Source organism: Anneissia japonica, unplaced genomic scaffold (assembly GCF_011630105.1).
Source record: "Anneissia japonica isolate Jap-2015-1 unplaced genomic scaffold, ASM1163010v1 scaffold287577_len299045_cov155, whole genome shotgun sequence".
In the NCBI taxonomy this organism is placed as follows: domain Eukaryota; kingdom Metazoa; phylum Echinodermata; class Crinoidea; order Comatulida; family Comatulidae; genus Anneissia; species Anneissia japonica.
The window spans coordinates 208,645-235,315 of NW_022686369.1; the positions used below are offsets into that span (position 1 = coordinate 208,645).

Below are 26,671 nucleotides of genomic sequence, written 5' to 3' on the forward strand. Positions count from 1 at the left end.
AAGCTTCAGAAAAACTGTTTAGTCATGGAGTATGGTTTAGAATAGTCATATTCTTTTTTTAGAGCATAGAAATCTTACACCGAAGATTCTGGTAACCACACTTTACATTTTGGTCGTTTCTAAAAGTACAGTACACAAAATGCGTTTACACTGTGAGCTAATCCTACAAAATATAGCACGTTCTTGGTATGTACAATATGAATATTGCTGGAAATAAAGACTAGGCCTACTGAAATATTGACCTTTGACTTATCATGAGACCTAGTTTTGTTTTTATTTACTTACCGTACAGTATTTCTTCTTGAATCGTAACTTGAAATGCATACTTAAAAGCGACCATAAAAAAAGGACTAGTTAATTGTCCAAAAGTCATGACATCCTGTTGTTATTGCTGGAGACTGACCTGAAGTTATCTATCTATAAACGTGACTAACGTAAGGTAAAATGTGAGGCGTGTCAATTTATATTTAGGTTGGGCTAGGCCTAGGCCTAGGCCTAGACCTACCTACCATATCATCAACCTACCTCCCACTAAATAGCTAGGCTAGCAAGCCTAGTTAGTTGGGAAGGACTATGCTAGGTCTAGGATTGTTTGGCTGACCCTCTACCTCAGAGAATTTTTTAGCTAGCTAAAAAGTTGAAACAATGTATGAAATGCTCAATAGTCTGCATAAAATACAATGATACATTCACATTGTTGTTTTGTTGTTTTTCTATCTACACAAAAGTCAGGTCGTTTTGCACCTGCCTGACTGGTGGTGTGGAGTGCTAAATTCTGTCTTCATTGTTCATAAGGAGGCAAACAAAGAAAACGTTAGGCCTAGAACACAGGTAGCCTAGGGGTACAAAACACATTTTCTTGGTACACTTACAAAGTTGTAACACATTTAGGCTAGGCCTATACCATACCATACTGTAAAGTTTTTTGATACACCTTTTTCATGCTGCAGTAGACATCTTTGGTCGATGGCAACCAATAAAAATAACAGCGTTTCGGTTATATTTTTGGAGGTCAAGTGGAAAATGGAAGACCAGTTTTGTGTAGTGTTATTAACACATACATTGCCATTATTTCATTATGTTTGACTGAATGTCATATACCGTGCTGGCCATTTTTTTGGAGGTCATGTTACTTAAAATCTATCGCAGTGTGAAAAAGGCATATTGCATGGATGATGAAAACTCAAAACCTAGCTCAAATGTGAGCGGAAAATCCTTAGAAAAATAGGTGCGCGGAATCATAATACTACTGCATAATACCTGTCTCTTATACACATCTAGATGTGTATAAGAGACAGATTTTGAATGGATCTTGTTTTGTATGATGGTAGAAGCACTCAATGACATATTGTTGCATAAAAGTCAGCATTGAATATTATAATGGCGTTTGACAGTGACATATCTAGGAGTCAGATCTTGAAATGGGGAGTGAAGTGCGGCTCAATGATTTAGTTGGGGGAACTAATTCGCAAAACAAGGTGATATGAGGTGATTTTTATCTACTTAAGCATGATTTTTTTTACTTTGAACATTTTAAATGGGGAACGGGAGCATGCATACACCTTCACCCCTACGTATGCTACTGGTGTTTTGCCGTACCTATCAGCTCCAGCACACGACAACATTTTGTTGATGCGAACGATGTGGAATGGGTGGAGACGTATCCTGATGTGGAAGGAGTCTTTTCCGTCAGGTCGTTTTGCACCTGCCTGACTGGTGGTGTGGAGTGCTAAATTCTGTCTTCATTGTTCATAAGGAGGCAAACAAAGAAAACGTTAGGCCTAGAACATAGGTAGCCTAGGGGTACAAAACACATTTTCTTGGTACACTTACAAAGTTGTAACACATTTAGGCTAGGCCTATACCATACCATACCATACTGTAAAGTTTTTTGATACACCTTTTTCATGCTGCAGTAGACATCTTCGGTCGATGGCAACCAATAAAAATAACAGCGTTTCGGTTTTATTTTTGGAGGTCAAGTGGAAAATGGAAGACCAGTTTTGTGTAGTGTTATTAACACATACATTGCCATTATTTCACTGTTGACTGAATGTCATGTACCGTGCTGGCCATTTTTTTGGAGGTCATGTTACTTAAAAACCATAACACCTTAAGGGAGGGTCGTATCGACATATTTTTTCTTTAAAATGTTTGCAAATGATATATCTAAGTACTGTATGAATAACAAAGAAATTAAAAATTGTTTAGTCTGTCAAAACTTAATTCAAATAATAGCAACACACACTATAAAAAATCAAAAAAGTTTTGCCAGACTAAAAAAATTTTCAATTTTTTGAGTAACATGACCTCCAAAAATATGGCTGAAACGCTATGTTATTGCTGTTGGTTACGCTTCGCTGCTCAGTGTTGTTTGTCGTTGATCGAACATGTCTATCGCAGTGTGAAAAAGGCGTATTGCATGGATGATGAAAACTCAAAAACCTAGCTCAAATGTGAGCGGAAAATCCTTAGAAAAATAGGTGCGCGGAATCATAATACTACTGCATAATACATTGTTTATATATTAAGTTTAAGTCAAAGCCTAATTTCGGAAAAATTTGTATAATTAAGTGAATCCATCATTAACATGTAATGAATATAGGCCATATATACATTTCTTTTAATGAATCTATACCGACTGAAAACTATAATTCATTGCAGTTACCACTACAAATTTAAAAATCATAACAATGTGTATTATTTATATTTACATATTGTAGAGTTTTGTAAATGTGACAATAAAGACACCTTATTTTATCTAGAGTGCACTGTTTCGTTATTATATAGAGGGTGCTATATACAATTTTTAATTTTTTTTGTCTCATGCATCACACACCAACAAAGTTGGCAGGTATTTATATAAATTGTGTGTTTAAATTGTTCTGATTTCAACATTTAATAACAATTCATGTTTTCATGTACGAAAATATAATAACCATAGTTTTTTGTTTGACAGGGGATGGAGAAGAGCAAAGTGGACAAACAGAGTCTGTTGGATAGGCTCTTAGATGCAGTGAAGCAATGCCAAGTACGTTTTGGAGGTCGGACAGAGCTTGCAACAGATGTGGACAGCAGGGTGTCTTGCTTATGTGCACAGTTTGAGACCGTGCTTATGCATTGCCTTAAAAAACCTACCGGGAATCCACTAACTGCAATTAAGTAAGATTGTGTATTACTTTTGGAATTGGTTGTAATTTTACTCACATTGTAATTTACAGTAGTTTATTAGCTATAAATAATGTTGCTTTTAGTCTACAAGGTCTATATTTTAAGATTTTATAAAACAATTTACATGAGATCTTGGTACATAGTATTGGAAAGTTCTCTTTGAAATTGTTTTTAAAGCTCAATTGATTCATATATTAAATTACTTAGTTCTAGTATTTTTGGGGCAGAGGAACTAAAATTATTTGAACATTTATACAGTGTTGGGCTTGCCTTAATAAATATTGTTGAATAAATATATGATTTCATGAAATAAATTAATTAATATATGTTTTTTTTTTTCAGGCAGAAGACTGGTATACAAGTACCATCAATTCCAGGAATCAAAAATGATGCTGATTCAGGTTTGTATTGTACCTTAGTTTAGAATATAATCCTCAGACTAGTAATTATTGAGTGGTTCTCCTCCCCCCTTCCCCTTGGCTTTTTCTTGTGAGTCCATTCATTTAGATAGGTAGTTAGGAGAAAACCTATATGTCTCAGCGTTATTGTGCTGAATTTTGTATGGTTGAAATGAACCACAGTATCGGGCTAATCCCCTACACTTCTAAAAGATGTAATGGGTTATTTAACATGCAAATGAGCCACAAGTGCACACTGGACCTCCGGTTTTGTGTTCTTGGCCATGGATCCCCCTCCTCGCCCTTATTTCTATAAACCAAACCTGGGGACGAGGACTGGCTAATATCAGCGCTGTTGTTAAGGCTGTAGTTAGCAGTATCCCTGCCTTACTTCTTGGCCACTCAACCTGCCCAAAATTTTAGATGTATCTTCCTCCTACATTATTGAATAATAATAAAACGGTGATCAAAGACCGAAGTTCACCATCATGGTGCATCCAAGTTGACATCATCGGAAAGCCCTGCACCACGGTCATATAGGCACTTGTGACGAAGATAATAAAGAACTTAACAAAATATAAAGAAATATACAGTATAGCGAGTAGCATCTCAATTTTAAACTTGATTTCGGATCATCAAAAAAAAAAAAAATTGGTCTCTAACTAGAATAATAAAGATAAAAGACATTTGTTAATTTAGGACCACAGAAAAGTGGTCTTTAATTTTAAGTGAGCTTAAATAGGAGTGTCTTTAAATAGAAGTTATAAATTGTTTATAAAATATGATATTTAACTATGTATTACTGTTATTACATAGTTGTTTCAACAGAATTTTTCTTTACAATTTCTCAGGCTTCTGGCCAATTGTTAAAGAACACCTTACACGGCATGAATTGCAACGTTACACATCGCTCAAGAACATCACCACAGATGCTGGTAGAGGGCGTGCTTGGTTGCGTAGCACATTAAATGAGCATTCGCTGGAGCGCTATCTTCATATGATACAGGGAAATAAAAAGTTGTTGGTGTAAGTTACACAAACTTTTTTGTTTGTCAAATTGTTGGCATGATGCCAAGTTTTAAAGCTGTCTTTATAATGTATTTTTGTACTGTTTTTTGCATTTGTGGTTTGTGCTGCAGCATTTTAACATTTGTTATTTTCATACAAACAGTTTTAATGCGTTGTAAATGTTCATTTACTGGGATAAGTAATACAAATATCATGTTTATATATTTTTTATTTAAATTGCATCAAACCAACAGCAACAATGTTCTCAATGTATAAACATGATAATAATATAATACTTATAGTAATGATGGTAATAAAATGGTGGTCATTAGGATTTGCCCATTGTTCAGTTGCATTTGCAATTGTTTTTATTCTTATGTATAGGTCTCCCCCTAATTAAGGACCCTCCAATAAAAGACCACCTCCAGTTAAAGACCACATTTCTGTAGTCTCAAATGATTGTGTATCATATCTTTGTAGTCTCAAATGAATGTGTATCATAACTTTTTAGTAATGTTTTTTTCTGATTAAGACCATAGCTGGTAAAGACAATAAAACCCCCAGTTCCAAAAGTGGCCTTTATTTAGAGAGAGACCTGTATTGTGTATCATTGTATCAATTAATAATTATAATTCATATTTACTTTTTTTCAGTCAGTTTTATGAGCCCTTGGCATTCCTCCTGGATGAAGAGAGAGCTAGCATGCTACCTACAATGGCAAGAGGACTAGGATCAATATTATTTGCAATTAACATTGATAATAAAGAACTTAATGGAATTAAACCGGTAAGACATAAACCACTGACCTTGAGGTCAAGGGTTTAAATCCATCACTGCAACTTAATTTAATCTAATCATGTATTTTAATGTATTTTCTCAATCATTAATGTAAATAAATATTTCAGTCTAACAATTTCTATCTTGACTGCTGCTATATGATTGTATGTTTAAAGTTTTATGATTATTCAATGATTCTTTTTTGTAAGGTTTCTATGCCTTCCCTCGCTGCAATAATCAGCACTGAACATTCACAACCAATTGATTATATGGCAGGGGAGCAAGAACCAGTGTTATCAAAGGAGGTGTCTAGCAGAACAGGTGAGTGTTGAGCAGCATATTTGAGTCAGCTAAACTGGTGGTAGCCACTGTGTGTGCGATCTCTTGTTCCCCTGTTCAGTTCCGCTTGCTGTTCTTTATTTGTTTCAGCTGAAGGGCTGAAATAAAAGTTAGAATAGTGCACTGGCATTTGGATGAGACGTTTAAGCCGTTGGTTTTGTGTAAAATATGACGCAGTACACATTTCGGAAAACAGTAGGGGATTGTCTCCCGACGTACTGCCAAAATTACCACCAGAAGGACCCCACTGGAAGCATGTTTTCGGACTTAGTGGGTTAAATTGGCGCACTGAGACATCGTAAGATGCACTTTAAGTTTGGATTGGTTATCTTCTACCCTCTTGTCTAGTAGAATAGGAATGGATTTAGGATGAACCTAATTTTGCTTGATGTAAATGCAGGTATCTATCATGTTTGACGTTATTTATGTAGATGAAATGAATGGTTTTTGTAAGAAATAATTGTAATGTATTGTAATGACCATACATTTTGTACCTTTCGCATTTTATGTTTTGTTTTTTTTTACATCAAATGTTTGAAGTTTTTTTGCCATTTAATAGTTTGCTGGTGGATGTGAATTACATTTTGATATTTTCAAAATAAATGAAATAGAAATAAAAAATAATAAGATAATTAAAATTTACTTTTCTCTTTAAAATCTTAGGTTCATTACATGAAAAGGAAAGGAAAGAAAAGAAGAAGAAAAAGAAGAAAAAGGGACCAACCTCAATTGTCTCATTTGATGACAATGATTCTGAGGAGAAAAGTTCCACGGAAAGCTACCCTGCATTAAAACGAAAATCAAAAGGACAAAAATCCTCCCCATCCAAAAGTGGATCATCCCAAATCTCTGATACATCAACCGTTCAGAATATCAATGAATACAAAGTACTTGATCACCAAATTTCTCAAGATAAAGGTCATAGGTTACAATTTACAGAACAATTATCCAACACATCCGGTTCTACAGAGGGTGGAACAGTAGATAAAGGCACAAGTAATAAACAGTTAGAAGATGTAACGCCTACGAATTCCATACCAATTGATTTTCGTATATCAGCACAATCCGCACAAGGATGGAGTGAAAAAACCGAGTCTTCCCTAACCAGCCAATCACATCTCTCTTCTTCATATCCTGGAAAGACACCACCCTCAACGCCATATAACTCATCACTGCTTTCCCAATACGAAGAACTTGGTGAGAAAATCGATGCTGACTATATCAATAAAAAATTACAGGATAGAGAATCCCAGCAGTTTCAGGAACCCTCTTCTCTGCCAAATTCTGATGAATTAGAAGGGTCTGGTGAAACGGATTCCACTACGGATAAAAAGGATTTGCTGAATGGAGAAGTACACCTGAGGGTTGGCAATGGCAATCAAGATGATGAGCGAAGGTGTAGCAGTGGGTTGTTCCAGGTGCTAGGTGATGAGGGACCAGGTGATTTGATACCATTATCACAGGATGCTGCCACAGGTGTGTTGACGTCTCCTACTACCACCTTCATTCATTTGCATAATTGTTTACATAACTTACTCATTATTCATCCCTTGTGTCTGTTATAGTGTTTCTGTTTATGTGTGTGTGTGGTTTTTATGCGTTTTATATTATAGTGTCTTTTCCGCTTTTATTGATTATTTTTTATTTCTATGAAGGCCCCTTGGAGTCACCTTCCTAGCTGTAAGGGCCACCTTCTTAAAATAAATTATGATAAAATATAAATAAATTCAATAGTTTTATTCATTAATTTTATTTATCATTAATTAATTAATTCAGCCATTCAATAATTCCTTTTTAATTCCTTTATAATAAAATAAAAATAAATTCATTCAATAGTTTTATTCATTAATTTTATTTATTATTAATTAATTCAGTTATTCAATAATTCCTTTTTAATTCATTTATTAATAATTAGTTTGTTCCTTCATTTATTATTCATTTAATTCATTCATTTATTCTTTCATTTAATAATTGATTCATTCATTAATTAATTTGTTCATTTGTTGTAACAGGTTCTAAATGTTACAACAAAGTCTGATCATTTCTAGTTACTGCATTTATGTATTTGCAGAGGACACGCAATCAAACGATTCAAGTATGCTAGGCTTTGGCGTGGAAACCGAAAGTGCGACAATTGGAGTTGCACTGGCTCAAAAAGGACTTCAATTAAGGTAAAAAAAGCTCCAAAGAATCAAGATTTTCTGAATTTATATTGATTTACATTATGCATTGCATGGACATTTACAAGAATTGAAAAAATGTACAGCATTCATTAATAGTAGTAGTTAGTATTCCATTTTCAGTATAAACTTGGACATTTTGTTGTGGTAGTGATTTTTAATCGAGTGATAGCATTGTGCATGCTGCCATACTAAATGAAAACTAAGTGAAAACAAACACATTATTGTTCTAAGGATTGTTTTGTTTTTTGGTTCCTATGGGTTGCAGCATAGAACAAATTATAATGGACTTGATGCATGTAATTTTGTGTGTGTTTTAAACCAAGTTTTTAAACAAGCAAATTAAAAAACTGTACACATACTAGTTAAATAAATATAGCTTGATTTATTACTCTTATTGTAAAAGAGAAAATGTATTAAGATGACCTAAAAAGTGATGCAAATCCACAAGAATAAGTGTTGAATATTTTGTTGTATCAACAACACATCAGCAACTGAGAGAGGAGTTAGGCAGGCAGTGTCTTATTATATATACTGTGCTAGTAAGCAAACAGTTGGAGGGTGATAAATAAGGACAACCAAGTAATGAGAAAATCATTTAATATGATTAATATAGCAGTTGCTGATGTATAGTTGATACAACAAAATATTCAACACTTATTCTTGTGGATTTGTATAACTCTTTAGATCATTTTAATACATTTTCTCTTGTACACACATTAATAATGAATTTCTGGTGTTTAGTTAGTGTCGTTTATCCATAGTTGTTTGATTTTATTTTTTGATGAATATTAAAGCCAAACAGGGTATTAAATCCTTCCTCCTCCTCACCTTTATTATATACTATCATAATTTTATAATGCTATCTCTCATTGTTTATAATGATTAGACTATTGGGTATCTACAGAAAAATAATTTGTTTGGTGGGTTTTCTGCACATTTACAGCACAACTGCACATTTCAGCTAATTCCTAATTTGCATGAGGAAAAATATTACGCAGGAGATGTGTTCTGGGGAAAATTTTGCGAGTGCCCCTATTCTCATTTCTGGGTGAATGCGCATCACATATAATGTTATTAGGGAGCTTTCGAATGAGAACGTAGAACAGGAATGTAGAACGGATTCTCTCATCCTTGACTGTCATCGCATGCGTTAAACTGCATTAAACCAATTTCAGTTGCTTACAATGCGTACGTGGATATATCACGAACGCCAGAGACTGATATGCGCAGTTAAATTTATTGTGACGTACTTTAAACCAATTTCAATTTTTTATAATGCGTACAGGGATATGTCGCAAACGCAAAAGACAGACATGCACAGCTAAATTTAACGTGACTTCATTACGTTCTATGTCTTCGCAAATCAAGAAGCTGTGTGATATCTAACAGACATCACAGAGGCTTGTAAGTATTTCTGAGGTATGGCATCTACTTAAGGAAGCCTGTGTTTATTAAGCTAATTTTACGGAGCTTAAAGTACCTCTGCATAGATACTGTAAAATTATCTTTCTTTTTTTATTATTAGGTTACCAAAGTTTTTGGAGAGTGCTTCATTGCCTTCGCCGGAGTATGAATCATTGTCACATGGTAAACATATTTCTATGTAGTGAATTTTCTGTAATTAAATAATATCCAAGTCTTCATTCTTTGTATTATCTATGGGGGTTCTATTTATTTAATTATTAGATTAATTATTTTTCTATATATTTATATGAGATACTCCAGTGGCAGATCTAGCAATTTGAAATAGAGGGAGCCCAGTGAGGGACTCACAGATGGAGGGTGTAGACCACCTCAGCCCCACAATGTTTGGGGGCCGAGGTGAGAAAATTTATAATTATTGCAACTCTAGATGGCCAGAAATCGCGCTTTCAGACTACAATGTGAATATAATTTTCCTTTTTTCTCCATTTTTTTCATAATCTAAAAAATATTTAGGGGGCCACCATACTTCTAGTACAAATTTTATGTGTTATTAAATTTTTAAAACCCCCCAGAAATATGTTTAGGGTGTTATAGCATACATATTATTTCATTTTAGGGGGCCTGGCCGGCTGAGTCCCCCTTGAATCCACCACCATACTCCTAGTACAGATCAACGTGCCGTAGTGTTGGAATGCAATATTTTGATTCTTTGTTTGGTAATTTTCCAGAATATAAACCTTCTTCATTTATTGGAATGTCTGTCTTGAAAATTGTTTAGATTGTCTTAGATTTGTAATATTCTCATATACACTTACCTTACTTGGGTCAGCGTCGCTGCCTCGGTGGTGCATGGTAGCAGAGCCTGAGGCATAGGCTAAAGGTGGAAACTATTGGAGCCCAGCATACCACCTTGTGTAGAATATCTGTGAATACATGGCTACATAGAGAGAGTGACGCTGACCCAAGTACAGCTCATGTAATTTAATTGTTTCTGGTTCTTAAACTTCATTGTTTCTTTTGTCTGTCATATTTTTTACTTCTTGTGGAGGGGCGCCATGAGCGTTTTCTTTAAACGGATACCGGCCCTTTAAAAGTTTTCTTTATTATTATTATTATTATTATAATGTTATATCACCCAGTTATGTAGGCTGATGTCATATTATACCCATATATGGGAAAACCATATATGGGAAAGTTTTCCCATATATGGGAAATGTGTTACCTTTAGTGAGATAAGTATCAGGATAGATTTCTTAGAAGTGAGTTTATTTTTATAGTTTTCACGGTTTATTAAATTTTAAAATGCCCTCAGAAATATGTTTATAGTGTTTTTAAGATAAGAACATATATTTTTTTTAATTTCTAAATTTTCAGATGATTTAAAACAAGCTTTAATGTCAATTATGATGCGTAAGGACGAAGTGGAAGACCAGAACAAGTAAGAAATCTCATAATTGTTATTTTAATTTATAATTTATTTCATTTCTTTTTTCGCTGTTATAAAACAGAGATAACAAAAAGTGGGTATAAAAACATCCAGCAGTAATGGCAATCAATCAATCAATCAGTCAATCAATCAATCAGTGATCTGCCTTTTGCAGGTTCATATAGTAACCACTCCTGCCATCTTTCATGGTCTTGCACTTTTTTGCTTAACTCTTGATATGTGCTTCAATGTTTTGAAGCTATCCGGGAGTGCACATCCCTTTCAACCTCTGGATGACTTACCCAGATATTTTTCTTTTAAAGTCCGTTTCAGGAGACTGTCATGTTGTACTGAGAGTCCGATACATTTATGATGTTGTTTCTTTATTCTGTAGGTGATTTACCTTTCTTCTATGAATCAAAAGTGTTTTATATGGTAATAATGTTGAAAATAACAAATTTTAAAAAAAGTGAAATGAATATTAAATTAATCATAAAATAAAAGTTCTGAAAAATTCCTTTTTCTCACACACAAAAATATAAAAATGGTTAGTTTAATGAAATTTAAAACTCCAGATAAGTTTATTATTAATATAAACACATCATATGTTTTAGTTTAAACACATTGCTTGTTACATCCATCAAAGGAATTTTAACATTGAAGTTTCACGGAAAGTGCACTTAATAAATGCAGATTTGATAAATTTGTTATTATTTTGGTAATTATTTTAGCGATTATTTTAGTGTTGCTGAGGGCGCCAGGGGACGATTATATTCGTCAAAATCGGGGTAACATTCTAGCGTTTATTACTTCTTTGTTATACATTGTAGAACCAAAAACTTAACGGCTAGGAGTTCGGGGAAGATACATTTAGACGATGACGTACAAATGACGTATATATGTTTGCTGTGTTATGTTGCAGGCAATACACTCAAGCGCACAAATACGGGCGCCCTTTCAACATATACTGTAGTAATCAATGCGAAAAGCGGACGAGAATACTCGCACTTGGCATAATCAATAAAAAGTGCTGTCACAATGTCACCGTAATATTTTCCCACCAATTTATTAGACACATCATTTTGATGATATATGACTAGATTTGTTTTGGCACACCTGAAGGAACATTAAAAAAGGCCTGGCAGTCAACATGTTAACTCTTCCTGTGTGAACAATTTAGATCTCAACTCAATTTTATTTTGTGAAATTTGAAATCAAAGTAGTTGGTGTATCTGATCTACCTCCATCGTCTACTATTTAATACGTACATTCTCTACCACCAACATTATCTTTAAACTTTTTTAGATCTTTAAGAATGTTATTGGACAGTGAGATGGAACACACTGCCAAGTTAAGGGCCGAGTTGGAAGAACTTAAGAAGGATTACGATGACCAAGAGGAGAAGAGTTACGCAAAGGTTCAAAATCTCACTAGGTAACGTTATCTTTAAAGACAGGAACACATTGCATCATACAAGGTTTTGGACCAACATATCCAGCTCATTATCTCTGTGAGTGCTTGAAGACGCGGTGCCACTTGCTGATTGTGAATGGCAGGCATAGTGGATTATTAAAAATGATTTGGCGTGCCTTACCATGGGCAGATTTATGGGGGGCTGAGCTGGCCCCCCTTTTTCAGAAAATAAAACAAAAAGGGAGAATGTATGAAAGAAAAATAAATTATTGATCGTCGAAAATGCCTCAGAGGTTATTTCTGGGCGTCTAGAAGACAAAAATTCCTGCTTGCCACGTTGCATTCCCTTTGGAATTGTGTCGGCCATTGATGCAGTGTGTACCCGAACTGTTGGTCACTTTGATTGTGTCCTTGAAAGACATTGCACCATTCCACTAAGCAGTGCACCCTTTGATATAACCCATTTTAATTGGTTAGTTAAGTTTGATTTAAATAAATGAGAAATGTTGATTGGGTATTTAACTTCAGAGAAAGTGAGTTATTGAAACATCAGTTGAAGAAATATGTGAGATGCTGAGAAGCGAGTACATCCTTCCATTAAGCCCCTCTCCATGATATAACCCATTTTGATTGGTTAGTTAACTGTTGAATGGATATTTAATTTCAGAGAAAATGAGTTGTTGAAACATCAGTTGAAGAAATATGTTGGAGCAGTACAGATGCTGAGAAGAGAGGGGCCATCTTCCATTGAAGGTTGGTATTTCAGTTAAGCCCTGTTCATGTTACATGCTTAAACATGGTCATGATGACATCACATCATGACCATATATAGGCACATGATGACTATATATGGGCATTCAACAGTTATTTGTCAAAGAAAATGGGATAGTCTGGACAGAACTTAATACAGATATATTTTTTTTAAATTAAAAAATTAAATTAAATAATTGTATTGCTTACTATCTTATAACAGACTCATGAATACTACCATTTTCTATATTCTTTACATATATGGTCATGATCTGATGTCATCGTCACTATATATTTTATCTTTAATTTGGGTTTTTTTTCAGCCACATCATATATTATCATATATTGTATGTGTATATCAGATCATAAGGACAAAATAAATGATATAACATCATACATAATATATGATATATATAATGTCATCTATCATATTATCTTTCAAAGACAATGTATTATGTGGTATATCATATGAATTCATGTATCATCCATATTAAATGTTATTAATACTAATTTTACTGAATAATTTTTAAGTGTTTGATAATGATGTGAATTTTGATGATAATTTTATATTCTGTCCAAATGATATTTGTCAAAAAATGTTTATGTATACAGTGCAGTATATATAGTTTTTATATACAGTACATTATATAGTATAGTTTTTACTGTTGATTTTTGTTCTGCAGGGATTAAAGGCATAAGAAAGGATGACCTTCAACCTCCAATACCTGAACCTAAACCCCCTCTAGTAGATTACAGGTAAAACATTATTGTATTTTAATTTTTATATCAATGTATAAATTTCTGATACACCACAAAGTAGCTCTATAAAGGAGTAATGTGTTGAGAATATTTTATAGATGGCTCTTTTTGTCTTCAGCAGAATCTAAATACATAAAAACTGTTGTATGCCTATATATAGTCATGATGTGCCTATATATGGTCATGGTGTGATGTCATCATGACCATATTTAGGCATGTCACATAAAGTGATAGAATTTTAATATTTTCAATAGGCAAAAACATTGTAAATAACTCAAACTATGATATGGAAAGAAAATCTCTTCTTATTCTCTTTAATTAAATTATCAAATTTTGATTTAAGATTGATTTTGATTTTGTCAAATAATATTTGATAGTCGGAACATTGCTTAACTCCTTTTCTCTGTTTGCGATTTGTTCCTCTTTCAGCGAGCAGTCGGCCGAGTACGAGAGAAAGCTGATTCAGGTCGCAGAAATGCACGGTGAGCTGATGGAGTTCAATGACCACCTTACGAGGGTGCTCAAGTCGAAAGAACACTCGATACAAAGACTTAAAGCCGAACTGGTAGACCTAAGAGGACCGGTACGTATAAATTCAATTCCCGCAATGCAAAATTCGCCATGCATAACATGCATGTTTTATTTCTAGCGGGTCGTCTAGCAGGTACACAGCGAGACATACGCCTACTCTTTTCCGAAGGGTGTACTGCATACCTTAATGTGCACGTGGGTCATATTTTGCAACGGCTTAAACATCCTTTTCAAAACATGGTGCGCTGTTTTTACTTGCATTTTGGCCCTACACCTGAAACACAAGCAGAGCAGCGGATGTGCGGCTGTGGCTTAACTAGTATTCTTAAAGTGGTAGCTGATGGAAGGGCGTGAAGGTGGAGTGGGACTCAATGATTAAGTGAGGGGGCTCTAGGTCGCAAAATAAGGTGATTTTTAATTACTTGAGCCAGGATTGTTTTGCTTCGAACCCCCTGCGCACACTCTAGATATGCAGTTGTAGCATGGTTGTGAGTGTGCAGGATTCAGTCCACATAATAATAATAATAATAATAATAAAAATAACAATAATAATAACAATAATAATAATATTAATAACAACAGCAACAAAAACAACAATAACAATAACAACAACAACAGCAACAACAACAACCACAATAATAATACTAATAATAATAATAATAATAATAATAATAATAATAAACAAGCATTTTTAATGCGCTGTATACGATAAAGTCTGAATGAGGTTTGCTGCCACTACACTTGAGAATCGTGACAATTGACGATTTTTATGACAATATATAGATGAAAGTTAAAATTTGTTATGATTAATAATGACCTAATTGTCTTTTTTCTGACCCCAGTTACCTGATGAGAGTTCTATATCAGAAGATGCTAGTTCTCAAGACATCGATTCGTAAGCATTTTTTTTTATAAAATATAATCGAATATTTACTTATTTCTACATCCGTATTTTGGGTATGTTTTTCAAGGGAATAGATAGACCACCAAGCGATCTACTTTTCAAATCCTAAGTCACTGCCATAATATAAATGGTCAATGAAAAATATAATATATATAATACCCCTGCAATTTACCAAGAGCACTGTTCTAGATAAAAAATTGAAAGAAATGTTCTAACATAAATTTTACCCAGATAGATATATTTAATGTGTATATATGGGCATGGCTGTAGCCACCAATACGGTTGGTCAGGTTTCAACCAGACCACTTTTTGACAGATCACAATTAATTGATTAGGACTTCAATAGGAAAAAAGCTATATTCCACCTGTATGTTATACTGAACCTACTCCCTCTTGATTCAGGAACCACCTGTCTGTGAACTCTGGGGTGAATGTTTAATGATAGTTTACATTATTTTCTTTAGTGTAAGATTTATAATGATTGATTAAAAACTAGGATGCAATTTTTCTTCAGTTTAAATTCAGTGTCTCTGTGGGCTTAGCTTTTATCCAAATCAAGTAGGTCGCTTACTACACACAGTGAGCTTTTGCAGAAAATCAGACTAAAGGTTCCCTTATACACTTGCCTAGGACTTACATTCATTTCTTCACTAAATTACCTAGTCAACTGACAAGAAAAAAAACATGACTTTATCTGTATATTTATTCCTATAGTTCTAGTATGCAACATTATTTCTATAAATAAATAAATTGTAAATATATAGCCTTTTTTGAGCACTGCTCTTAAATACACGTCAAGCGCGGGTCCAGAGTTTACATTGACTATCGCACAGATGGGTTCCCATGATGGGTAGGGTTATGAGAAGAGAGCTAGCTTGTTCTGTCGCTGGAAGATAAATTTTAGTGGGGTGGGCTGGGTGAGGGGATCATCGGCTCTTCCTTCGTTTTGTTTTCTAAATGCACATTTGTGCATTATGAGACCTCCATTATTGAATACACTCTGAATTCATAGCTTTTCCCTACTTTACTATGGACAATTAATGGTTATGATGATGAAGAAGATGATGATGAGGAGGAGGAAGCTACATGATGACAGGCTCCTGTGCAAGATTAATTAACAGGCCCTTTGATGTGATGTGTCAAGCGAGGCCCGTAGCCTGAGTCACGGTTGAGAATTTGGCAGAATTATTGTCGTCAAATGTTTAATGCACATAGTCGGACAGTAGTTATATTATTTATGATATTTCGTTTGTATAGAAAGTAATATGAAACCCATAAAATATCAGTTCAGGCATTCATTTATCTGTCTGTGGAAAATATAACAAATGAATTATACAAAATAAAAAGAATACAAATAAAATAAAAACATGTAAAAAACACCTACATTAAATGAAAATGGAATATTCACTTCCTGTTGGATCGCAGTTTTAGTGTTGCAGGGGTTTGGAAGGCTTTACATTTTAACCAATCCCCACATATCCGATAGATTACTGATTAAAATGTAAAATATTTAAGATTTTACATTTAGTACATTCTCAAATGTCATGTAAATCTTATATATCCCAATATAATTTTGATGTTTTTCATGTTGTTTGTTTAATGGTCTTTAATGATATTACAGTCTAATATGACCACAACATAAGGAGTCCTCTCTTTTGACTTTTAAACTTCTAAACTTTGCTTACCTCAATATACATTTTATATTTTCTTAAATCATAAGGAAGTTGTTTGTTGAATGGCCTTTAGTCATATTACAGTCTAATAGGGACTATGACCACAACATAAGGAGTCCTCTCTTTTAAATTTTAAACTTCTAAACTTTGCGTAGCTCAATATACATTTTATATTTTCTTAAATCATAAGGAAGTTGTTTGTTGAATGGTCTTATTACAGTCTAATAGGGCCTATGGCCACAGCATGTTGGAATTGCCTTCCTTTACATGTGCGTAATGGTAATTTTAATTTATTTAAGAAATTTGTTAAAAAATCGTTCATATAACTTGTATGACTATACGTTTTGCTGATGAGTGCTTGTGGATCCCAAACATTTATTGTACAGGAACTCTGTTCCTTTTGGTATGCCCGCCTCCCTACTCACCAGCAATCTGTATACTCTTTGTTTCAATGGATTTTCTTTTTCTTTCAATTTTAGTGTTTTAATCTTGTATTGTATATACATATATTTTTTATGGAGGAAATAAGTATAATAATAAATAATAATAACATAAGGAGTCCTCTCTTTAATTTTTAAACTTCTAAACCTTGGTTAGCTCAATATACATTTATATTTTCTTAAATCATAAGGAAGTTGTTTGTTGAATGCTCTTTAGTCCTATTACAGGCTAATGGGGCCTATGACCACAACATAAGGAAGTCCGCTCTTTTAACTTTTAAACTTCTAAACTTTGCTTAGTATACATTTATATTTTCTTAAATCATAAGGCAGTTGTTTGTTGAATGGTATTTAGTCATATTACAAGATAATAGGGCCTATGACCACAACATAAGGAGCCCTCTCTTTTAACTTTTAAACTTCTAAACTTTGCTTAGTATACATTTATATTTTCTTAAATCATAAGGCAGTTGTTTGTTGAATGGTATTTAGTCATATTACAAGATAATAGGGCCTATGACCACAACATAAGAAGCCCTCTCTTTTAACTTTTAAACTTCTAAACTTTGCGTAGCTCAATATACATTTATATTTTCTTAAATCATAAGAAGTTGTTTGTTGAATGCTCTTTAGTCCTATTACAGGCTAATGGGGCCTATGACCACAACATAAGGAGTCCTCTCTTTTAACTTTTAAACTTCTAAACTTTGCGTAGTTCAATATACATTTATATTTTCTACAATCATAAGGAATTTCACTCCTTAAATAAGTATAGATAGTGCAGATAGACTGTCAATCTCAGATATTCAAATTTTAGGAAATCGTTTTATGCATGCAGCAATGTGAGAACTTTGACATAATACATTTGATATGTATGTGTTATGTTGTTTTTCGTTGAATGGACTTCTTTAATAATAATATTACAGTCTAATATGACCACAACATAAGGAATTCCACTCTGTAAATGTTTAGCATAATATAGTACAGAGAATTTCGATTGTTTACCAAAATCGTTATGCACATGTTAGATCCAAATTCCAAGACATTACGTTTTATGCACGCACTAACGAGGAAAGTTTAAACATAATAGTTTTGATATGTACATGTTTTATTATGTGTGTTGATGGGTCTTAGTTAATAATACTACAGTTTAAAATTCATATTATGATAACAACTTGGTCATAATATAACTTATTCTTAAAGGAAGCATAATAATGCAATCTTTCAACAATTGTACTCTTGATTTTTGTGATTTTACTTCCACTAGGAAATTAATTAAACATGCATAATTGTCTTCTGTGATTTTAAAATAACAAAATATAATAAAACTATATGCCTTCCAATAAGGTTATAAGAATCTCTCCCTGTAATTGTTTTTTAATTAACCATACATCGTGACATAAATCAAAATAAAATTTAAAAAAAAACTCAACTGTACATCGCGCAGCCGATTTAATTTCAGTTCATTTTAATTAATAGTTGGACAATGTAGAAATGCATTATTGTCTGTATTTTTGTCTTTAGTTGAGGTAGGTGGCATTTCTGACAGAAGGAATTGGAATTTGCCAGACCACCAGGCACAGCAATCGCTTTATATTTTTTTTAATATCCTTTTATCTCTCGCCCTGAGCTTCGCCATGGCGAACAATGCGAAGGTCTGGATCCGCGCCTGTATATATTGATTGAAAGTGTACCATTGCAATGTGATTTTTCATTCATAACTCTAATCTTAGATTTTTGTCAATGTCAACAGGCAAAATATTAAAATAACAGCAATGCTGTAAGTAACAATAAATAACCTGCCTGTTTTGAATTCTTAGTATTTTTATTGTTTTGCTTCATCATAGCTCTGATGTTAGTTTAAAAAATTTTTTTTATAAAAAAATTGTTTAAACCATGTATTAGATTACTACTACAGAACATCATTAAAATTGGTGTATACATTGAAAAAATAGCAAATTTTTCTCGGTTCCTCCGGCGCCAGAACCCTGGACGTGGGCTCTTGGCACCCCAGCCTCAATGCTCGCTTCACTCGCGACCTGACCACTTCAATTTTCGTGGCTACGGCCCTAATATGGGTATCCATGTGTGGGCATAAAAATGGGGTCGGACAGCAAACTGATTTTGAAATTGAACACTGGAAGCTGCAAGAAAATTTATGGTGACATCTTGAGATTTTGAATGTGCTTGCAAAAAACCTTCATACACTTCTTTATACTGCTGTATGCTCATTGGTTCTCTTTAGAGATGTTTGCCGTGTGGGCTAAACAAGAAGGGGTTTTTTAGCCAAAGATGGTTGGCGAGTCGCACACATTTAACCAATCCCCACATATCCGATAGATTACTGATTAAAATGTAAAATATTTAAGCTTTTATATTTAGTACATTCTCAAATGTCATGTAAATCTTATAATATATCCCAAAAATTATGTGCACCAAAGTGGAAAGTTTAACCTAATATAATGTTGATGTGTTTCATGTTGTTTGTTGAATGGTCTTTAATGATATTACAGTCTAATATGACCAAAACATAAGGAAGTCCTCTCTTTTAACTTTTAAACTTCTAAACTTTGCTTACCTCAATATTCATTTTATGTTTTCTTAAATCATAAGGAAGTTCTTTGTTGAATGGTCTTTATTCATATTACATGCTAATAGGGCCTATGACCACATAAGGAGTCCTCTCTTTTAACTTTTAAACTTCTGAACTTTGCTTATCTCAATATACATTTTATATTTTCTTAAATCATAAGGAAGTTGTTTGTTGAATGGCCTTTATTCATATTACAGGCTAATATGGCCTATGACCACAGCATGTTGGAATTGCCTTCCTTTACATGTGCGTAATGGTAATTTTAATTTATTTAAGAAATTTGTTAAAGAATCGTTCATATAACTTTCTTGTATGACTATACGTTTTGCTGATGAGTGCTTGTGGATCCCAAACATTATTGTACAGGAACTCTGTTCCTTTTGGTATGCCCGCCTCACCAGCAATCTGTATACTCTCTGTTTCAATGGATTTTCTTTTTCTTTCAATTTTAGTGTTTTAATCTTTTATTGTATTTTATGGAGGAAATAAGTATAATAATAAATAATAATAACATAAGGAGTCCTCTCTTTAATTTTTAAACTTCTAAACTTTGGTTAGCTCAATATACATTTATATTTTCTACAATCATAAGGAAGTTGTTTGTTGAATGGTTTTTAGTCATATTACAGGCTAATGGGGCCTATGACCACAACATAAGGAGTCCTCTCTTTTAACTTTTAAACTTCTAAACTTTGCGTAGCTCAATATACATTTATATTTTCTACAATCATAAGGAATTTCACTCCTTAAATAAGTATAGATAGTGCAGATAGACTGTTTATCTCAGATATTCAAATTTTAGGAAATCGTTTTATGCATGCAGTGATGTGAGAACTTTGAGATAATACCTTTGATATGTATGTGTTATGTTGTTTGTTCGTTGAATGGACTTCTTTAATAATAATATTACAGTCTAATATGACCACAACATAAGGAATTCCACTCTGTAAATGTTTAGCATAATGTAGTACAGAGAATTTCGATTGTTTACCAAAATCATTATACACATGTTAGATCCAAATTCCAAGACATTACGTTTTATGCACGCACCAACGAGGAAAGTTTAAACATAATAGTTTTGATATGTACATGTTTTATTATGTGTGTTGATTGGTCTTAGTTAATAATACTACAGTTTAAAATTCATATTATGATAACAACTTGGTCATAATATAACTTATTCTTAAAGGAAGCATAATAATGCAATCTTTCAACAATTATACTCTGACCAAAACCAAACTTGATTTTTGTGATTTTACTTCCACTAGGAAATGAATTAAACATGCATAATTGTCTTCTGTGATTTTAAAATAATAAAATATAATAAAACTATATATGCCTTCCAGTAAGGTTATAAGAATCAACGCACATGTATACTCTCCCTGTGATTGTTTTTTAATTAACCATACATCGTGACATAAATCAAAATAAAATTTTTAAAAAACTCAACTGTACATCGTGCAACCGATTTAATTTCAGTTCATTTTAATTAATAGTTAGACAATGTAGAAATGCGTTATTGTCTGTATTTTTTCTTTAGTTGAGGTAGGTGGCATTTCTGACACAAGGAATTGGAATTTGCCAGACCACCAGGCACAGCAATCGCTTTATATTTTTTTAAATATCCTTTTATCTCTCGCCCTGAGCTTCGCCATGGCGAACGATGCGAAGGTCTGGATCCGCGCCTGTATATATTGATTGAAAGTGTACCATAGCAATGTGATTTTTCATTCATAAGTCTAATCTTAGATTTTTGTCAATGTCAACAGGCAAAATACTAAAATAACAACAATGCTGTAAAGTAACAAGCTAGTCTTAAATAAACCTGCCTGTTTTGAATTCTTAGTATTTTTATTGTTTTGCTTCATCATAGCTCTGATGTTAGTTTAAAAAACATTTTTTATAAAAAAATATTTTAAACCACATTACTACTACAGAACATCATTAAAATTAAAATTGGTGTATACAATGAAAAAATAGCAAATTTTTCTCGGTTCCTCCGGCACCAGAACCCTGGACGGGGCCCTTGGCACCCCCAGCCTCAGTGCTCGCTTCATTCGCGACCTGACCACTTCAATTTTCGTGGCTACGGCCCTAATATGGGTATCCATGTGTGGGCATAAAAATGGGGTCGGACAGCAAACTAATTTTGAAATTGAACACTGGAAGCTGCAAGAAAATTTATGGTGACATCTTGAGATTTTGAATGTGCTTGCAAAAAACCTTCATACACTTCTTTATACTGCTGTATGCTCAGTGGTTCTCTTTAGAGATGTTTGCCGTGCGGGCTAAACAAGAAGGGGTTTTTTAGCCAAAGATGGTAGGTGAGTCGCACACATAGGGTTTTAGTTTATTTTTGCAGGCCACAACAAAATTAACTCTGAATAATAGAATATAAAGCACTATAATACTGTAATTTTCTTGTACGTAGGGCATCATTGACCAGTCCTGGGAGGCCGCTGATTAATCTGTGGATTCCGTCAGCTTTCATCAAAGGAAAGAGTAAAGACACTTTCCATGTTTACCAGGTAAGAAAAGATTTATACTTTACTATAAAATATTACGACCTTTAGAATTTCGTTCACCTTTGACATTTTTCTTCCGTACAATTTAACACAGTTGCCTACTCCTATTTTAGGCCCTAGCATGCACTGGGTTTTGATGTAAGTATAATTATGTGCATTTCAGCCCCCAAACTGGGACACGAACATGAATTGTGTACACTAACCCCCTCCCCTCGCATTTATAATCATTATTCATAAACACACAATAATGTGTGTGTGTGCTGTTTGAACCAGCGCTTATGTTATGGCTCTATGTTGCGGTGCTCCGGCCATAACGGGTCAGCATTTAAATTTGATTTTTATATCAGTTGATATAGAATTCGCTTAAAGTATATTTATTCTGTTGTTGTGACAGGTTTATATTCGCATACGAGATGAGGAATGGAATGTTTATAAGAGGTACACACAGTTCAGAGATTTCCACAACATATTAAGAAAAAGCCATCCAGCAATTAATAAGTTTGAATTTCCACCAAAGAAAGCAGTGGGCAACAAGGTAACAGGATATTTAACAATTATTTGTGTTGCTTATGTTGATTTGCCAAAACAAAATGATTATATGGCATATTATGAGTATTAAAAATGCACATATTTTCTGCTTTTTCAAGATGAACTTATTTATATTATATATATCATTGTTACAATAAAATGATGGCATTATATTAGGCCTATATACAGTATATTTATTATTATTATTGTTGTTATTATTATTTTATTTAAAGACAATCCAAACCAGTCACTGGTTGCAAAAATCGACTTTTAGTTATTACTGCACGGTTAAACGGAATGAGGCAATAAAATAGTCAAAGAATCATTTAAATCCGACATTTCCCTATGAAGTTTACAAGAGTTCAAACATACAGGTGTTGAAAGAACAATATTTAAGAAATCAACTTTCAAAGTTTACGATTTGGGGCATATCTCAAGCAGAAGCCATCACCAAATCGTTAAAAATTGATGTTTTAACATTGAAAATTGGGAAAATAACAGCATAGCCTGATGTATAGATATATAAAGGTTAATTTAGTGCAATAAAATAGATTTCAAAAATGTTGACATTCCAGCATGTTTTGGCCATTATCTCTGAAACACCATTTGCGATGAGTGACTGGTTTGGCTTGTCTTTCCCACATATACATATATATTTATAATTTATATGAATAGATATTATTATTATTAATCATTTTTTTAAATCTTTTCAATGCCTATTGCTTCTCTAGATTCTTTTATGAACAATATTTTAATGTGTTAATATTTTAGGAAGCAAAGTTTGTTGAAACCCGACGCAAGTTGCTACAGGACTACCTCCGACATGTAATTAATTACCATATGCACAATAACGCTGACTTAACGAATGAGCCTTCCAAGGCAACTCTTGTAAAATTCATGCCGTTTTTTGGGTGAGTATATAAACAACTCATCAGATTTTTATTTCTTTGAAAATCAAGTTTACTTCCTTATAAGCCAATTTTGTTAATACCGTACATGCTCGTATGAAGGTTGATCGACTTAAACATCATACACACAACATATGTTTATGTCGATTGACCTTGGATACCATGGACTACATGCATGTGCACTTCAAACTATGAAATAGCCTATTACTGTAAAACTTTCATTAAATAAATGACTTCAACAAAAAGTCTGATTGTGTATGCTTTTTTTTAACGTCTGCCGCTACCTTAAAATCTCTAAAAATATATATGTACATTTTTCAAAAATAGCACAACAGATCGTATCTTCATCATAGCCAAAGCCTATATTTAATTCCGTATATTTGACCTGAACGGCCCCAATAAGACATGTTTCGGCAGTGCTACTACCATCGTCAGTTATCGTATTGCACGCAGGCAATCATTAGTATAGGGGAATAAAAAATTGCAATGTTTAGAAGTTGTGGAATGATCCGTAACAATATTACAAAACACAATATAAATAAAGATGAAGTAAAATCAGAATATCTATGACACTAGGGAGAGAATGGAACAAATTTAAAATGACAAAGATAAATTAACATGAAAAAGCTGTTTGTTCAGTGAAGGCTGCTCCCACTGAATATGCAAGGCTTATTTAATTTTGAGAATTTGCGTTTTTTGTGGAGGCGGAGTCCAATATGGTAAAGCAGTCCTCATTGGCTAGTTGTTTGCAATGGCGTGAACTCTTCAAATGCTTTAATATACTCGAGTTCCCAACCATTATTACATGCTCACACACGCGCGTGCAGAAATGCCATCTTGTCTCACCAATGTAACAAGCATTACAGCCTGCACGTACAAATTTGTATACAACACGCGAACAGAGACCTACAGGGATGGGATCAGCTAAAAAAAATTTATATTTTAAATGAGAAAAAACAATTTTTAAGTTTAAATCATTACAAAAGTCATTCAATAAGGCACAGATTTTCTTGCTAACGACTTTGGAAAATGTGCCAACATATGGTAATTTGTAGTAAAGAGTGATCGGTATATTTTCTTCAGTGTTTCCAGTGATTTTTGTATATATATTTCTTTCTAATTATACAAATTTAAAGCATTTAACCGTCCCATTACTACACTGTTTACATTCACCAATAGAATTTTATTTTATTTTCTCCTCTGTTTGGATGTTTTTGGCAAAACTATTTGCTAAGTAAGAAAACAAAATTTTATTTTTTTTCCGTCTTTTTTTCTGATGATCATTAACAAAATACGTTTGCGAAACAAGGTATGAAAAAATTCTCGCCATGCAAAGTAAAAAATTTAAATATGTTTATTATTATTTTGTTTTGTTCCCAATTCACACCAGAAAATTTGTTACAATGGAGTTTTTCTTTTGTTTTTTACATTTAGGGATGTTCCTGTCAGCAAATCTAAGAAGCAAGAACGACCAAGATCTTCTTTGTTATCTGGGAGGACCAATGCTGGTACAACAGAAAATACATATGAAGGTTTCTAATTGGCAATCCATCAGCAAATGTATCGATGTTTATGGTTGGCCTGTATTGGTAGCACTGATACAAAGAATTTCATTGGTCTGTATCCACTGGTAATGCAGACCGATGTGTGCAAAACAAGAATTCTGATTGGCTGATGTAATAAGGTTAATCAAGTTCCAATCATAACTGCATACATCATTTCTGATTGGTCACTGTTTCATGTAAAGCGCTGTCCAGACTATTAAATTTTATTTGACAAAAACATGTGACATGCCTCAATATGGTCATGATGACATCACATCATGACCATATATAGGCACATCATGACTATATATGGGCACATCATGACTATATATGGGCATACAACAATTTTATGTCAAAGAAAATTTGATAGTGTTTACCAAGCTTTATATTTGCTGCTTTTTATTATGAATGTAGGATTATTTTAATTTAAGTGCTTTCCAGGCCATCAAATTTTATTTTAACAAAAACATATGACATGCCTAAATATGGTCATGATGACATCACACATGATCATATATAGGCGCATCATTACTATATATGGCATACAAAGATTTTTAGACAGAACTTTACAATACCTCAGTTAAAGAAGACTTCCCTCATTGCATCATACCATCATAATTGGTAAAATGCAGTATTTCAGAATTTCTATATTTTTTTATTGCAATATGTAGAACAATTAGTGTATTTTAACTTTTAATTCTAACATACGAATCTGTGTATAAATTAGGCAGCGATATTATTGGACTACTGTATTATAATGTAATGGAATTTAATGTAGATAATGTATTTGGAGGGAAATAAACAGTAACACAGAATTATTTTTATAAACAAAATAATTATGTGTTAATGAATTTCAATCTTGTAACGATAAATTTAAAGACCTTTTCCCAATTGTGTTTACTCTATCAATTTTTCTTTTTCAATATTAATTATAATATTAGCAATTTGTGTAGTGCCGGTATTCGTCATACCTCATGAGTTAATGTAATTTCTGCCGTCAAAAACTTAATATTGTTTATTATTCTGCTATCCAGTGGTGGCGCCAGGATTTGCCCGACCTGGGGTTGGGGGGAGGGTGGGTCAGAGGTCCAAGACAGTGGAGTGGGTGGGGGCGATTTCCTTGACAAAAAAAAAGGTGGGCGTGGTCGGGCATCGCTCAAAAATCTGTGAAATTTGATTTTTTCAAGAGTGGACATGGATGGAAATGTTTTTTATTTTACAAATCTCTCAAAAAACTTGCTTGTTTTGTGAAGAAAATTTCTGTCCCCAAAACATAATTGTTGCAAATTTTAGAGTTGGTGAGGGAGATCAACATAATATTTTATTTTTTTGTCCTAATATGAATTGTCATGAATAAATACATAATATTGAACTTA

General features: G+C 33.3%; 1 protein-coding gene across 4 annotated transcripts; it reads left to right on the forward strand.

Annotated features, from left to right (window-relative positions):
• Positions 1-7: 7 nt before the first annotated feature.
• On the forward strand, positions 8-26,671 carry LOC117116943 (sorting nexin-29-like). Of its 4 annotated transcripts, none has more exons than XM_033261107.1 (19): positions 8-186; positions 2,960-3,162; positions 3,514-3,572; positions 4,421-4,595; positions 5,231-5,363; positions 5,564-5,675; positions 6,357-7,169; positions 7,765-7,864; positions 9,402-9,463; positions 10,676-10,739; positions 12,033-12,161; positions 12,808-12,893; positions 13,574-13,646; positions 14,079-14,232; positions 15,023-15,075; positions 22,222-22,318; positions 22,710-22,850; positions 23,615-23,754; positions 25,186-26,671. In XM_033261107.1, the coding sequence occupies exons 2-19, from the start codon at positions 2,963-2,965 to the stop codon at positions 25,289-25,291; spliced, it is 2,697 nt and encodes an 898-aa protein (XP_033116998.1). In that variant the 5' UTR covers positions 8-186; positions 2,960-2,962; the 3' UTR covers positions 25,292-26,671. The 4 variants fall into 4 exon arrangements, with proteins under 4 accessions (XP_033116998.1, XP_033116983.1, XP_033116974.1 ...); XM_033261092.1 differs by lacking the exon at positions 8-186 and adding an exon at positions 268-446; XM_033261083.1 differs by lacking the exon at positions 8-186 and adding an exon at positions 268-439.